Here is an 18242-nt window from a genome sequence, read left to right as displayed (position 1 = left end):
AGTGACCTGGAAGATAAAACTGTGGACATAACTACCGCAGAGCAGAATAAAGAAAAAAGAATGAAAAGAATTAAGGACAGTCTCAGAGAACTCTGGGACAACATTATATGCACCAACATTCGAATTATAGGGGTCCCAGAAGAAGAAGAGGAAAAGAAAGGGACTGAGAAAATATTTGAAGAGATTACACTTGCAAACTTCCTTAACAGGGGAAAGGAAATAGTCAAACAAGTCCAGGAAGTGCAGAGAGTCCCATACAGGATAAATCCAAGGAGAAACATGCCAACACACATATTAATCAAACTATCAAAAATTAAATACAAAGAAAAGATATTAAAAGCAACAAGGGACAAGCAAAAAAAAATATACAAGGGAATTCCCATAAGGTTAACAGCTGAACTTTCAGCAGAGACTCCGCAAGCCAGCAGGGAGTGGCAGGACATATTTAAAGTGATGAAAGGGAAAAACCTACAGCCAAGATTACTCCACCCAGCAAGGATCTCATTCAAATTCAACGGAGAAATTAAAACCTTTACAAACAAGCAAAAGTTAAGAGTACCACCAAACCAGTTTTACAACAAATGCTAAAGGAACTTCTCTAGGTGGTAAACACAAGAGAAGGAAAAGACCAACAAAAACAAACCCAAAACAATTAAGAAAATGGTAAAAGGAACATACATATTGATAATTACCTTAAATGTAAATGGTTTAATTGCTCCAACCAAAACACACTGACTGGCTGAATGGATACAAAAACAAGACCCATATATATGCTGTCTACAAGAGACCGACTTGAGACCTAGGGACACATACAGACTGAAAGTGAGGGGATGGAAAAAGATATTCCATGCAAATGGAAATCAAAAGGAAGCTGGAGTAGCAATACTCATATCAGACAAAACAGACTTTAAAATAAAGACTGTTACAAAAAACAAAGAAGGATACGACATAATGATCAATGAATCAGTCCAAGAAGAAGATGTAACAATTATGAATATTTATGCACCCAACATAGGAGCACCTCAATACATAAGGTAAATGCTAATAGCCATAAAAGGGGAAATCGACAGTAACACGGTAATAGAAGGGGACGTTAACACACAATTTCCACCAATGGACAGATCACCCAAAATGAAAACAAATAAGGAAACACAAGCTTTAAATGATACATTAGACCAGATGGACTTAATTGATATTTATAGGACATTCCACCAAAAACAACAGAATACACTTCTTCTCAAGTGCTCAAGGAACATTCTCCAGGATAGATCATACGTTGGGTCACAAAATGAGCCTTGGTAGATTTAAGAAAATTAAAATTGTATCAAGTATCTTTTCCTACAACAATGCAATTACAGGAAAAAAAACTGTAAATAATGCAAACCCATCGGGGCTAAACAATACACTACTAAATAGCCAAGAGATCACTGAAGAAATCAAAGAGGATATCAAAAAATACCTAGAAACAAATGACAATGAAAACATGACGACCCAAAACCTATGGGATGCAGCAAAAGCAGTTCTAAGAGGGAAGTTTAGAGCTATACAATCCTACCTCAGGAAACAAGAAACATCTCAAATAAACAACCTCATCGTATACCTAAAACAATTAGAGAAAGAAGAAAAAAGAAAACCCAAAGTCAATAGAGGAAAGAAATAATAAAGATAAGATCAGAAATAAATGAAAAAGAAATGAAGGAAACAATAGCAAAGTCAATAAAACTAAAAGCTGGATATTTGGGAAGATAAACAAAATTGATAAACCACTAGCCAGAAAAGGGAGAATACTCAAATCAATAGAATTAGAAATGAAAAAGGAGAAGAACTGACTCTGCAGAAATACAAAGGATCATGAAAGATTACTACAATCAACTCTATGCCAACAAAATGGACAACCTGGAAGAAATGGACAAATTCTTAGAAAAGCACAACCTTCCAAGACTGAACAAGGAAGAAATACAAAATATAAACAGACCAATCTCAAACACTGTAATTGAGACTGTGAATAAAAATTTTCCAACAAACATAAGTCCAGGACCAGATGGATTCACAGGCGACTTCTATCAAACATTCAGAGAAGAGCTATCACCTATCCTTCTCAAACTATTCCAAAATATAGCAGAGGGGGGAATACTCCCAAACTCATTCTACGAGGCCACCATCACCCTGATACCAAAATCAGATAAAGATGTCACAAAAAAAGAAAACTACAGGCTAATATCACTGATGAACATAGATGCAAAAATCCTCAACAAAAGACTAACAAACATAATCCAACAGCACATTAAAAGGATTACACACCATGATCAAGTGTGATTTATCCCAGGAATGCAAGGATTATTCAGTATATGCTAATCACTCAATGTGATACACCATATTAACAAATTGAAGGAGAAAAACCATATGATCCTCTCAATAGATGCAGAAAAATCTTTTGACAAAATTCAACACTTATTTATGATAAAAACTCTCCAGAAAGTAGGCACAGAGGGAAGCTACCTCAACATAATAAAGGCCATATATGACAAACCCACAGTAAACATCATTCTCAATGGTGAAAAACTGAAACCATTTCCTCTAAAATCAGGAACAAGACAAGGTTGCCCACTCTCACCACTATTATTCAACATAGTATTGGAAGTTTTAGCCACAGCAATCAGAGAAGAAAAAGAAATAAAAAGAATCCAAAATGGAAAAGAAGAAGTAAAACTGTCACTTTTTGCAGATGACATGATACTGTACATAGAAAATCCTAAAGATGCTACCAGAAGACTACTAGAGCTAATCAATGAATTGGTAAAGTAGCAGGATACAAAATTAATGCACAGAAATCTCTTGCATCCTTATACACTAATGATGAAAAATCTGAAGGAGAAAATAAGGAAACACTCCCATTTACCACTGCAAGAAAAAGAATAAAACACCTAGGAATAAACCTACAGAAGGAGACAGAAGACCTGTATGCAGAAAACTATAAGACACTGATGAAAGAAATTAAAGACGAGACAAACAGATGGAGAGATATACCATGTTCTTGGATTGGAACAATCAATATTGTGAAAATGACTATACTATCTAAAGCAATCTACAGATTCAATGCAATCCCTATCAAACTACCAATAGCATTTTTCACAGAACTAGAACAAAAAATTTCACAATTTGTATGGAAACACAAAAGACCCCGAATAGCCAAAGTAACCTTGAGAGAGAAAAACGGAGCTGGAGGAATCAGGCTCCCAGACTTCAGACTAAACTACAAAGTTACAGTAATCAAGACAGTATGGTATTGGCACAAAAACAGAAATACAGATCAATGGAACAGGATAGAAAGCTCAGAGATAAACCCACGCACATACTGTCACCTTATCTTTGATAAAGGAGGCAAGAATATACAATGGAGAAAAGACAGCCTCTTCAGTAAGTGGTGCTGGGAAAACTGGACAGCTACATGCAAAAGAATGAAATTAGAACACTCCCTAACACCATATACAAAAATAAACTCAAAATGGATTAAAGACCTAAATGTAAGGCCAGACACTATAAAACTGTTAGAGGAAAACATAGGCAGAACACTCTATGACATAAATCACAACAAGATCCTTTCTGACCCACCTCCTAGAGAAATGGAAATAAAAATACAGATAAACAAATGGGGCCTAATGAACCTTAAAAGCTTTTGCCAGCAAAGGAAACCATAAACAAGACAAAAAGATAACCCTCAGAATGGGAGAAAATATTTGCAAATGAAGCAACTGACAAAGGATTAATCTCCAAAATATACAAGCAGCTCATAGAGACCAATATCGAAAAACAAACAAACCAATCCAAATATGCACATAAGACCTAAATAGACATTTCTGAAAAGAAGACATAGAGATGGCCAACAAACACATGAAGAATGCTCATCATCACTAATAATTAGAGAAATGCAAATAAAAACCACAATAAGGTATCACCTCACACCAGTCAGAATGGCCATTATCAAAAACTCTACAAACAATAAATGCTGGAGAGGGTGTGGAGAAAAGGGAACTCTCTTGCACTGTTGGTGGCAATGTAAATTGACACAGCCACTATGGAGAGCAGTTTGGAGGTTCCTTAAAAAACTAAAACTAGAACTACCATATGACCCAGCAATCCCTCTACTGGGCATATACCCTGAGAAAACCAAAATTCAAGAAGAGACATGTACCATAATGTTCATTGCAGCTCTATTTACAACAGCCAGGACACGGAAGCAACCTAAGTGTCCCTCAACAGATGAATGGATAAGGAAGATGTGGCACATATATACAGTGGAATATTACACAGTCATAAAAAGAAACGAAATTGAGTTATTTGTAGTGAGGTGGATGGACCTAGAGTCTGTCATACAGAGTGAAGTAAGTCAGAAAGAGAAAAATACAGTATGCTAACACATATATATGGAATCTAAAAAAAAAATGGTTCTGACGGACCTAGGGCAAGGACAGAAATAAAGATGCAGATGTAGAGAATGGACTTGAGGACACGGGGAGGGGGAAGGGTAAGCTGGGACGAAGTGAGAGAGTAGCACTGACATATATACACTACCAAATGTAAAACAGATAGCTAGTGGGAAGCAGCCACATAACACAGGAAGATCAGCTCGGTGCTCTCTGACCACCTAGAGGGGTTGGATAGGGAGGGTGGGAGGGAGGCGCAAGAGGGAGGGGATATAGGGATATATGTATACATATAGCTGATTCGCTTTGTTATACAGCAGAAACTAACACAACATTGTAAAGCAATTATACTGCAATAAAGACGTTAAAAAAATACAATAAACATCTCCATGTGGAAATTATACAGCAACAATTCATGTAAGGAATGGAAAGGAATATCTTAAAAACAAACAAACAAATATTTCTTTATTGTCCTGTTGTTTTTTCTATACATAATATCCTAAATTTTTGTTTCAGTAAATATATTACTGTGCATAGTCTGGCATGTTCAGATGAATGTACTTTGTATGTACAATATGCTATTTTACTTTTTAGTGACTCTGAAAGAAAAATCACAAAATACTAAGTTTCAGAAGGTATCAAAAAACATATTCAGGGTGGAGTCAAGATGGTAGTGTGGGAAGACATGGAGATCGTGTCTCCCCACAACTAGGGCACCTGCCGGATGCTGGTGGTGGACTGTGATGTCCAAGGAGATGGGTGGAAGTCCCAAGCGAACCAGTAGGATGTGGCGGGACTGAGGGGGCAGGAGAAGTAGAGGCCGGAAAGGACCGGTGCCCCTAGGGGTGGCTGAGATGGGGGAGGGGTTCCCATGCCTGGAGGGACCCTCGGGGGCTCAGATTAGGGGGGAGCATGCACAGTGTTTCCTCTGCCCAATCGGCTGAGGAAGTCTGCCCAGCTCTCACAGGCCAGGTCCTATGCCCTCAGAGGGCCCCTGTGGGCCTCATTGCTCCTGGGGGCTAGGAGGGAGGCCAGGGAGAATAGGAGCTCCAGGCCGCATGGGTCCTTGCGGCATAGGAGGGAGAGCAGGAGAGGCAGGCAGGTGGGGCCCTCCAGGACCAGAAGAGCAGGAGAGGAGCGGAGGGCAACCACCCCGCCCACTTGAACCCAGGAAGCCTGCTGGGCTCCCAGGTGGGAGCCCCCGCCCTCTGACACCAGAGGCAGGAGGCACGCCTGGGCCCCTTCTGTTCTGTCGAGCCTAAGCCCCACCCCCCACCAGCCACAGGGCCTTTTCAAGCCCTGTGGATCCTAAGCATAGGCCCCGCCCTCCAACTTCCACAGCCAAGGTCTTTACCACCTTTTTTTTTTCTTTTTTTCCCTCTTTTTTTTTTTACTACTCTGGTTCTGTTTTACCTTCCGGTTGTTGTTTCAACTATATTTTTATTTGTATATTCTTTCTAACATATCTGTTAGTATCCTGGTCTAATTTTATTTTTTACTTTGTTATTGTTCCCCCCCTTTGTTTTTTCTGCCCTTCACGGCTTGCAGGACGTTGATTCACAAGCCAGGGTTTGGGCCGAAGCTCCTGGGGTGGGAGCTCCGAGTGTGAACCACTGGACTAACAGAGAACCTCAGACTCCAGGGAATATTCATCGGAGTGAGGTCTGCCAGAGGTCCTCATCTCAGCACCAATACCCAGTTCTACCCAACAGCTCACAAACACCAGTGTTGGAAGCCTCAGAGCAAACAACCAGTAAGACATGAACACAATCCAACTCACCAAAAAAAAAAAAAAAATGAGACGGCAAAAAATATGTCACAGATGAAGAAGCAAAGTAAAAACCTACAAGACCACATAAATGAAGAGGAAATAGGCAATCTACCTGAAAAGGAATTCAGAGTAATGATAGTAAAGATGATCCAGAATCTCGGAAATAGAATGGAGGTGTGGACCGAGAAAATACAAGAAATGTTTAACAAAGACCAGAAGAACTAAAGAACAAACCGAGATGAACAACACAATAACTGAAATGAAAAATACACTAGAAGGAATCAATAACAGAATAACTGAGGCAGAAGAACGAATAAGTGAGCTAGAAGACGAAATGGTGGAAATAACTGCCGAGGAGCAGAACAAAGAAAAAAGAATGAAAAGAACTGAAGACAATCTCAGAGACCTCTGGGACAACACTAAATGCATAAACGTTCGAATTATAGGGGTCGCAGAAGAAGAGAAAAAGAAAGGGTCTGAGAAAATACTTGAAGAGAGTATAGTCGAAAACTTCCCTAACATGGGAAAAGGAAATAGTCACCCAAGTCCAGGAAGCGCAGAGAGTCCCATACAGGATAAACCCTAGGAGAAACACACCAAGACATATATTAATCAAACTACCAAAAATTAAATTGAAAGAAAAAATATTAAAAGCAGCAAGGGGAAAACAAAAAATAACAAAGGAAAGCCCATAAGGTTATCAGCTGATTTTTCAGCAGAAACTCTGCAGGCCAGAAGGTAGTGGCAGGATATACTTAAAATGATGAAAGAGAAAAACCTACAACCAAGATTACACTACCCAGCAAGGATCTCATTCAGATTTGACAGAGAAATCAAAAGCTTTTCAGACAAGCAAAAGCTAAGAGAATTCAGTACCACGAAGCCAGCTTTACAACAAATGCTAAAGAAACTTCTCTAGGAGGGAAACACAACAGAAGAAAAAGTCCCATAAAAACAAACCCAAAACATTAAGAAAATGGTAATAGGAACATACATATCAATAGTAACCTTGAATGTAAATGGATTAAATGCTCCAACCAAAAGACACAGACTGGCTGGACAGATACAAAAACAAGACCCATATATAGGCTGTCTACAAGAGACCCACTTCAGACCTAGGGACATATACAGACTGCAAGTGAGGGGATGAAAAAAGATATTCCATGCAAATGGAAATCAAAAGGAAGCTGGAGTAGTGATAATCCTATCAGATAAAATAGACTTTAAAATAAAGGCTGTTACAAGAGATGAGGGATACTACATAATGATCAAAGGATCAATCCAAGAAGAAGATGTAGCAATTATAAATGTTTATGCACCCAGCATAGGAGCACCTCAATACATAAGGCAAATGCTAACAACCGTGAAAGGAGAAATTGACAGTAACACAATAATGGTAGGGGACTTTAACAACGCCACCTTCACCAATGGACAGATCATCCAAACAGAAAATAAATAAGGAAACAGAGCTTTAAATGACACAATAGACCAGATAGATTTAATTGATATTTATAGAACATGCCACCGAAAAGTTGCAGAATACACTTTCTTCTCAAGTGCACAAGGAACATTCTCCAGGATAGACCACACCCTGGGTCACAAATCAAGCCTCGGAAAATTTAAGGAAAGTGAAATCATATCAAGCATCTTTTCTGACCACAATGCTATGAGACTGGAAATCAATTACAGGAAAAAAAACTGTAAAAAACACAAATACATGGAGGCTAAACAGTGCGCTACTAAATAACCAAGAGATCACTGAAGAAATCAAAGAAGAAATAAAAAAATACATAGAAACAAATGATAACAAAAACACAACGACCCAAAACCTATGGGACGCAGCAAAAGCAGCTCTAAGAGGGAAGTTTATAGCAATTCAATCTCACTTCAAGAAACAAGAAAAATCTCAAATAAACAATCTAACCCTACACTTAAAACAACTAGAGAAAGAAGAACAAGGAAAACCCAAAGTCAGTAGAAGGAAAGAAATCATAAACTTCAGAGCAGAAATAAATGAAATAGAAACAAGGAAAACAATAGCAATGATCAATAAAACTAAAAGCTGGTTCTTTGAGAAGATAAACAAAACTGATAAACCACTAGCCAGACTCATCAAGAAAAATAGAGAGGATGCAAATCAATAAAACTGGAAATGAAAAAGGAGAAATCACAAGTGACACCACAGCAATACAAAGGATGATAAGAGACTACTACAACTATATGCCAATAAAATGGACAACCACGAAGAAATGGACAAATACTTGGAAAGGTACAATTTTCCAAGACAGAACCGTGAAGAATTAGAAAATATAAACAGACCTATCACAAGTAATGAAATTAAAACTGTAATTAAAAATCTTCCAACAAACAAAAGTCCAGGACCAGATGGCTTCGCAGGTGAATTCTATCAAACATTTAGAGAAGAGCTAACACCCATCCTTCTCAACCTCTTCCAAAAAATTGTAGAGGGAGAAACACTCCCAAACTCATTCTATGAAGCCACCGTGACCCTGATACCAAAACCAGAAAAAGATATTACAAAAAAGGAAAATTATAGACCAATACCACTGATGAACATAGATGCAAAAATCCTCAACAAAATACTAGGAAATCAAATCCAACAACATATTAAAAGGATCATATACCATGACAAGTGGGATTTATCCCAGGGATGCAAGGATTCTTCAGTATATACAAATCAAACAATGTGATACACCATATTAACATATTGAAGAAGAAAAACCATATGATCATCTCAATAGATGCAGAAAAAGCTTTTGACAAAATTCAACACCCATTTATGATAAAAACTCTCCAGAAAATGCACATAGAGGGAACTTACCTCAACATAATAAAGGCCATATATGACAAACCCACAGCAAGCATCATACTCAATGGTGAAAGACTGAAACCATTCCCACTAAGATAAGGAAAAAGACAAGGATGTCCACTCTCACCACTCTTATTCAACATAGTTTTGGAAGCCGTAGCCATGGCAATCAGAGAAGAAAAAGAAATAAAAGGAATACAAATTGGAAAAGAAGAAGTAAAACTGTCACTGCTTGCAAATGACATGATACTATACAGAGAAAATCCTAAAGATGCCACCAGAAAACTACTAGAACTAATCAATGAATTTGGTAAGGTGCAGGACACAAAATTAATGCACAGAAATCTCTGGCATTCCTATACACTAACAACGAAAAAATCAGAAAGAGAAATTAAGGAAACAATCCCATTTACCATCACAACAAAAAGAATAAAATACCTAGGAATAAACCTACCTAAGGAGGTGAAAGACTTCTACTCAGAAAACTATAAAACACTGATGAAAGAAGTCAAAGATGACATAAACAAGTGGAGAAATATACCACATTCTTAGACTGGAAGAATCAATATTGTGAAAATGACTATACCACCCAAAGCAATCTACAGATTTAATGCAATCCCTATCAAAGTACCAGTGGCATTCTTCACAGAACTAGAACAAAAAATTTTACAATTCTTATGGAAACACAAAAGACCCCAAATAGCCAAAACAATCTTGAGAAAGAAAAACAGAGCTGGAGGAATCAGGCTACCCAATTTCAAACTATACTAAAAAGTTACAGTAATCAAGACAGTATGGTACTGGCACAAAAACAGAAATATAGATCAATGTTAGAGGACAGAAAGCCCAGAGATAAACCCACGTACATATGGTCACCTTATTTTTGATGAAGGAGGCAAGAATATACAATGGAGAAAATACAGCCTCTTCAATTAGTGGTGTTGGGAAAACTGGACAGCTACATGGAAAAGAATGAAATTAGAACACTCCCTAAGACCATACACAAAAATAAACTCCAAATGGATTAAAGACCTAAATGTAAGACCAGACACTATAAAAGTCTTAGAGGAAAACATAGGAAAAACATTCTTTGACATAAACCACACAGCAAGATCTTTTTTGACCCAGCTCCTAGATTAAAGGAAATAAAAACAAAAATAAACAAATGGGACCTAATGAAACTTAAAAGCTTTTGCACAGCAAAGGAAACCATAAACAAGATGAAAAAGACAACCCTCAGAATGGGAGAAAATATTTGCAGATGAAGCAACTGACAAAGGATTAATCTCCAAAATTTACAGGCAGCTCATGGAGCTCAATATCAAAAAAACAAACAATCCAAATAAAAAATGGGCAGAAGACCTAAATAGACATTTCTGCAAAGAAGACATACAGATGGCCAAGAGGCACATGAAAAGATGCTCAACATCCCTAATTATTAGAAAAATGCAAATCAAAACTACAATGAGGTATCACCTCACACAGGTCAGAATGGCCATTATTAAAAAATCTAGAAACAGTAAATGCTGGAGAGGGTTTGGAGAAAAGGGAACCCTCCTGCACTGTTGGTGGGAATGTAAATTGATACAACCACTATGGAGAACAGTATGGAGGTTCCTTAAAAAACAAAAAATAGAACTACCATACGACCCAGCAATCCCACTACTGGGCATATACCCAGAGAAAACCATAATTCAAAAAGAGTCATGTACCAAAATGTTCATTGCAGCTCTATTTACAATAGCCAGGACATGGAAGCAACCTAAGTGTCCATCAACAGATGAATGGATAAAGAAGATGTGGCACATATATACAATGGAATATTACTCAGTCATAAAAAGGAACAAAACTGAGTTATTTGTAGTGAGGTGGATGGACCTAGAGTCTGTCATACAGAGTGAAGTAAGTCAGAAAGAGAAATACAAATACCATATGCTAACACATATATATGGAATCTAAAAAAAAAAAAAAAAAAAAAAAAGAAAATGCTCAGAAGAACCTAGGGGCAAGATGGGAATAATAAAGATGCAGACCTACTAGAGAATGGACTTGAGGATACGGGGAGGGGGAAGGGTAAGCTGGGACAAAGTGAGAGAGTGGCATGGACATATATACACTACCAAACGTAAAATAGATAGCCAGTGGGAAGCAGTCACATAGCACAGGAAGATCAGCTCGGTGCTTTATGACCACCTAGAGGAGTGGGATAGGGAGGGTGGGAGGGAGGGAGATGCAAGAGGGAAGAGATATGGGGACATATGTATATGTATAACTGATTCACTTTGTTATAAAGCAGAAACTGACACACCATTGTAAAGCAATTATACTCTAAAAGATGTTAAAAAAAAAAACAAAAAATAGAACTATCATATGACCCAGCAATCCCACTACTGGGCATATACCCTGAGGAAACCATAATTCAAAAAGAGACATGTACCACAGTGTACATTGCAGCACTATTTACAATAGCCAGGACATGGAATCAACCTAAATGTCTATCAACAGATGAATGGATAAAGATGTGGCACATATATACAATGGAATATTATTCAGTCATAAAAAGAAACGAAATTGAGTTATTTGTAGTGAGGTGGATGGACCTAGAGTCTGTCATACAGAGTGAAGTAAGTCAGAAAGAGAAAAACAAATACCGTATGCTAATGCATATATATGGAATCTAAAAATTAAAAAATGGTATTCATGAACATAGTGGCAGGGCAGGAATAAAGATGTAGAGATAGAGAATGGACTCGAGGACATGGAGCGGGAGGGAGAAGCTGGGGCGAAGTGAGTATAGCATCAACATATACACACTCCCAAATGTAAAATAGTTAGCTAGCAGGAAGCAGCAGCATTGCACAGGGAGATCAGCTCGGTGCTTTGTGACCACCTAGAGGGGTGGGAGGGAGACTCAAGAGGGAGGGGATATGGGGATATATGTATGCATATGGCTGATTCAGTTTGTTGTACAAGAGAACTAACACAGTATTGTGAAGCAATTATACTCCAAGAAAGATCTATTAAATAAATAATTATTCATTATAAAAGACTTAGAAAAATGAAGAATTAGAAAGTAAAATGGTATGGGTATAGAAACTTCCAAGAAACATAAGACATTTTGTGGCATGTCACAAGTTGCATGGAAAATCCTACTCCTAAAAAACTATAGCCCTCTGAAAGTGATCCATGATAGGTTAATAGCTGTTTTCAGTTCCACAAAGATAACCTGAAAGTCCTTCAGCACTACCTACCTACCACACTTCTCTTCCATAAGAAGATGGAATAGACAGAAGGAATAATTTCATGCATAAGAGTTTAGCTGAGGGTGTCAGGGATATAGCAACAGCGGCAAAAAAGCCTCCCACACAGTGACAACTAACAGAGAACTTTTGAGTCAAAGTCAGTCAAAGAAACAGAGAGACCCAAGGAGAGGTTCTTTGTGCAAAACAGCAGCCACTGGCCAATCACAGTTCATGAGTGAACACATCGTGGAAAAGACTGAATTCCATATTGGGCTTTTCAACCATTCCCACCCACTCACAGGCGATAATCACTGCCACTAATTAAGAAACCAAATGACAATAAGAATCAACTGCATGGAAAAAATAATTTAAAAAAAGCAGTATCATCTCTTGTCAGAAACTATACCTGCTGGAAGGGAACACCTGAGAGATAAAGCAGAGGCTGTAGTTCTGGGCAAACAGATCAACTGTTTACTAGGAAACACAAAAGTTCACATAATCTTTCTCAATTGTCTACAAAACCTCACCTCCTTCCATTCTGCTCCCATCACCCCATACTTCCTAGGCTGCCATCCTGCTACTCCTCTTTTCATTTCCCAAACATTCCAGTTTCCCCCTCTTCTGTGCATTTGAATACAGCGTTCTTCTGCCTAAGAGCCCTTTTCCCTTTTCCAGTCCACCACCACTCATATATAATCTTCAGAACAGCTTAAAAGACATCTCCTTTGTGAAGCCTATTCTGACTTTCGGCGATAACACAAATTGCTCCATTCTCAGTGGCTTTACTTTAGTCCATTATAGCAGTAATCATATTGTATGATATTGCCATTAGATTATAAAGCTGCCAAAAACAGGAATCTTAATTTGTTTGTAATTTTAGGTCTAGCATCTAATTCAGCATTTGATACACAGTAGGTGCTCACATTGTTGTGATTAAAATTTTTAATAAATGTAGAATAGAGGAAGTAATAATACCTGCTCTATCTACTTTACAAATGAGATACATATGTGAAAGTACTTTGAAAAGTATAAAGTACCATCTATATCACTGCAGAAGAGATGATGACTACAAAAATGACTGTTAGGGTCATTAGCCATTTTCATTTCTGTACTGCAGAAGAGATGATGACTACAAAAATGACTGTTAGTGTCATTAGCCATTTTCATTTCTGTAGAATCTCTGCGCACCTAACAAAGAGTGAGTGGAGAAAGTGAAAGGACAGAAAGCCCATTTTTACTGAGCATTATTATGTGTCAGGCACTGTTTTAAGTCCTGGCACTGAAAGATGAGTAAGAGTTAAATATTAGGCAGAAAAGTAAAGGTAAAGTGTTTCAGGTAGACAAACAAGTGCAAAGGCCATGTAGTAGGGAGGCTGCATGACATTTGAGAACGAACAGCCTTGCTAGTGCACAGAGTATGTTCTCAAGATGCAGATGAGAACCACCATGTTAAGAATTTTGGTCTTGATCTTAAGCATAATAACAGAAACTTTGGAGCTAACCAATTTAATGCTAATAGGTTAAATCAAGAATGCACAAAGAGTATCTTTGGAGTCCAATTCCCTTCCCCTACTTCCTATCTCTCCCCACTGACAGGACCAGTGACCACCACTTACAGGTTTAGCCCTATTCTAAGTTCAGAGAAAAAAAAATTGGTTCTTTGGGTTCCACCTTCACATAGAGCTTCTCATGACATCTAAAGAAATCTCTTAAGAGAGATAGTATATCTGTTAAGGTATTGTAAGTTTTAAGGAGGTGGTATAGCACAATAGAGAGAATTTTGGACTCTGGATATATGTCATCTGGCTTCAAATCCGGGCTCAACGTTTATAAGCTAAGTGGTCTTAGGTTGTTCTGAGAATTAAATGACCTAACCCATGTGACTAGCACATAGAAAATACTAAATGAAAGTGAGCTGTTATTGCTGATTTTATTATAATTACTATACTAATATTATTATGAAAGAGAAAACTTTAAATGTCCTAGACTTACTCAGGTTCCTTAACTCTTAATTCTATATTCTTGCCATCTCAAATGGGCAGTTAAAACTTGTTATGCTGATTTTTACCATAGTTCCAATAACTGAACTCCTGACTTATTCCTTTGGCCAAGCTGCCACCTTCTGACTTGGGGCAGTTAAGGTGGGGAAACAACATTAAATTTGGAGTCAGAGGACCTGTGTTCAAGTTCAAGCTAAAAATACCGTAGCTATAATTTATGGCACAAAACTCTAGAGTCTTAATTACCTACTTCACATAATAGAGCAAGCTCTAAATTGATTTTTTTTAATTAATTAATTAATTTATTATTTATTTTTGGCTGCGTTGGGTCTTGTTGCTGTGCACGGGCTTTCTCTAGTTGCGGTGAGCGGGGGCTACTCTTCGTTGCGGTGCGTGGGCTTCTCATTGTGGTGGCTTCTCTTGTTGTGGAGCATGGGCTCTAGGTGTATGGGTTTCAGTAGTTGTGGCACGTGGGATCAGTAGTTGTGGCCTGTGGGCTCTAGAGCGCAGGCTCAGTAGTTGTGGCGCACGGGCTTAGTTGCTCCGTGGCATGTGGAATCTTCCCGGACCAAGGCTCGAACCCGTGTCCCCTGCATTGGCAGGCGGGTTCTTAACCACTGCGCCACCAGGGAAGCCCTAAATTGATTTTTAAAGAAAATCCTACCTCTGCCAATGGTCATGCCCTACTTTTAGATGAATAGAAATAGTTTAAAGATTCTATTTTCATTAGGCTCCTTACATTTCATAAAAGTATGTCAATCTTACCTTTAGCTAGCTCAATGTTAAAGCATATGGCTCTAAATTTATCTAAAATATCTATAATTTATTTCCTGTCATGAACCAGATGCTTGGATGAGAGAAATATATTTATGAAGATATATCAAAAGTAACAGTCTGTTCACTCCAATGAATAATGAAAAATTTATCAGAGAGCTACATATCTGGACTACATTGTTTTGGCCTCCACAGAATTGCTTTTATTAAACTGTACTTTGCTGACATCAGAAACTTCAGTGAAACTCAAGAGTTGAATTCACTGTATAAAAACTGATTAAGTGAACAAATAATATAGTCACTTTTTTTAAGTACAATAAATAAGTTAGGTATTAAAATGTTTAATGGCACTGGTGAAGTCCAGCTCCTACCTTTTGTCCAGGATGGTTTTCCTAACCATTTATTCAATTTTATTTCATAAAGCCTACTGTTATCATGTGCTTTTGTTTAGACCTATCTGCCTCTCTAGACCAGACGGTATGAAAGACTGTCTCAAAGGAAAGAAGTGGCTATTCTATGTCTTACACTTCTGGAGAAACTGAGTCTTGATTAAGTATCCTTAAGACAAATAGACATACACATCAACCTGTAGAAATTTGTTATTTCAGTGTATCCTAAAGTATAATTAATTTTAAAATTCATACTACTGGTCTAATTTGCATATCTGGTGGGGAAGTACATGTGAGCAAGGTTGATGTTCAACAATGACACTAAAACTTTTCATTTTTGTAAAGTTTTAAAAACACATCTAACAAATATAAATACACACAAAAATATTTGATAAGAAGGATGATATCTGATACTCACTCTAAGCCCAGGAAATCCCGGAGGACCAATGCTACCTACAAGTCCCTAAGTAAGAGAAATGTGCAAAATTGGTTAAATATGATTCCAAACTACTAAGGGTATTTTCTAAAGATGAAGACAAAAATTTCTAGGAAAAAATATATCAAAATTTACCTTCTTTCAGCTAACTTCTGCAACTTCCCTACTCTTATGCATCCTCCTAAGAAGTGCAAACCTCTGGTGGCAGCTTATATTCTTTAAAAGTGGCCCTGGCTTCATGCTTTTAGATACTAGGACTACCACCTAGCCTAGGATATAGATTTCTCTGTGTCTCCTATGTATCTAATAAAGGAAGTAAATCCCATTAATAATCAGCATTATAAACATAATTAGCCTATATGTAGTATGAAAAGACAAGTGGTCAGCATGTCAGGTGAGAAGAACATTTTCAGATGATTTAAAACACTTATCAGCTCTTTTGAAGTACATTATTTAAATTTTCTAAATTTCTCATTTATGAAACTGAAATAGTAATATTTGTTTTCATTTTGTATAGAATTAAAACTGTAATTAAAACTCTAATATATATATATATATGAGCTTTTGAAAATTTTCTTAAAGCACTATACAAATGTAAGAAATTACCAACCTTGTTAAATTATTTGTATGAGATTTAAAATTATCTATATTAATTTTTCCAGTTGATTCATGATGGGTCTTTGTGACAGTCTTAAACTCATCATTACAGTCTTTGTGATAATTCCTACTCTACTCCATGTCAGAGTTACATCATTTACAGGGTACAAAGTATAAGAATACACCCTCTCTTTATTTTTGCATTTCAAATTCTGTTTTGAAACAAAGGTACAATATAAAATATAGAGAATAATAAACCAATAAACTGAAAATATCCAATTTATTCTTGCATTCTAAAGAAGACTCCAAATGCTCTTCCAGAAGTATTATATTTTAAATATAAACAGCAGACTTCAAAGAGAAAATTTTAAAATATTGTTAGGAGTCCAACCCTAACAAACTTCATGTATATTTAACTGACAAAACATTAAATAAGATGGCTTCACACTAGGTATGCAAGGACATAAATGGTATTAAAGAAAAAATGTAAATAATGCTTTACTTTATTATGCCTGAAATGGGAAGCTCCCCAGAATCATGGGCAAGAATAAGATGGTAAACATTCTACTTAAGACATGATTCAACTTTTTAACAATTTGTTTGGAAATCAGTTCTACTCTTATTTTATCTTCCAAGCCTTATAACAAATAAAACTTTTGCTAAATTCACTGAATAAGCTAATACAGTTATAATTTAGAAAAAAATAAAAAAGAAACTATTTTCAAACACTTTATTTTAAGCATAAATGCTAATAATTTACATAGTCTAAATATAGGAACTATTCCTAATTTATGATCCAAGGATTTAGTAGTTGATTCTAATTCACCTTAAAAATCTTATGAAAACAATGTGTACATGACATATATTGGGGGACAGCCATTTTTTGAGGGCAAAAAGTAAAGACATTTCTGCCTAGTGTCAAAAAACAGCATTCCATCATCATCCTTTGATAATATAATTAAACTAATTTTAGAATTTTAACTCCCTAATCTGAACATAGATATCTAAACAATCCCCCCAAAAGACTTTTCTATAAAATACTGAAAAGTAAGGTAGATCAATGACAGGTTTGAGTCCAAAAGAGCAATCACCAAATGCACAATTTTTACATGAGGCTTGTTAGTACCTTGATGTACATGAAAGGCTTTTTTCCCCATGCCGCTCCCCACAAATATACAAGTCAGTATCGTGATTGTATACTTCTAATATTTTAAATAATCAATTATGTTTAACATGGTCAAAATAATTAATTTTAATGATTATCTCTCATGACAGAATTTATAACACTTTTGTCTTATTTCCCATGCTGTAAAACCACAAAGTGGAATGTGCTCAGTGGTATCAAAACTGTCTGGCCTAGAGTGCTTATCAGGAATGTGGTAATGAGAATGGCAAGTACAGTTGCTATGAAGTCTTGAGTGATGTTAGACTGCGAGGGTGGACCATCACAATTTACTCACAGGACTGCCATCAGGACCTGCAGGGCCTCTGTCTCCAAAGTCACCTGGAAAACCCTGGCCCAAAGAAAAAAGAAAGAAATGCTATTAAAGCCAAAATAGATAAAGAATTCATTTTTGCTGTGTTTTCTGATAAGGAACTTAGTAATAGGAAATATTTATTTCCTAACCTATAAATTATAGTGCAACAAAAATGTGTATTTGTTTTGCATAACACTTAATTGATTTTAAGTACAATATTTCTATAGTTTATAAAATTATTTTACATGCCACTCAATATATACAGAAAGCTAAGCTGGAGAAAATAGAAATTTGTTATCCA

General features: G+C 36.8%; 1 protein-coding gene across 4 annotated transcripts in view; it reads right to left on the bottom strand.

The window, feature by feature from the left end:
- The window catches only part of COL24A1 (collagen type XXIV alpha 1 chain), a 395517-nt gene that overhangs the window by 273107 nt on the left and 104168 nt on the right, over positions 1-18242 (bottom strand). For all 4 annotated transcript variants that reach the window (XM_061183940.1, XM_061183941.1, XM_061183942.1 and 1 more), the window contains exons 14-15: positions 17924-17977; positions 15849-15893 (exon numbers count right to left, since the gene is read on the bottom strand). In XM_061183940.1, coding sequence (XP_061039923.1) covers positions 15849-15893; positions 17924-17977 — 99 coding nt within the window. The remainder of the gene's footprint in view (positions 1-15848; positions 15894-17923; positions 17978-18242) is intronic.

This window comes from Eubalaena glacialis, chromosome 3 (genome assembly GCF_028564815.1).
Source record: "Eubalaena glacialis isolate mEubGla1 chromosome 3, mEubGla1.1.hap2.+ XY, whole genome shotgun sequence".
NCBI classification, from domain to species: Eukaryota; Metazoa; Chordata; class Mammalia; order Artiodactyla; family Balaenidae; genus Eubalaena; species Eubalaena glacialis.
This window is presented reverse-complemented; position numbering and strand designations above follow the sequence as displayed.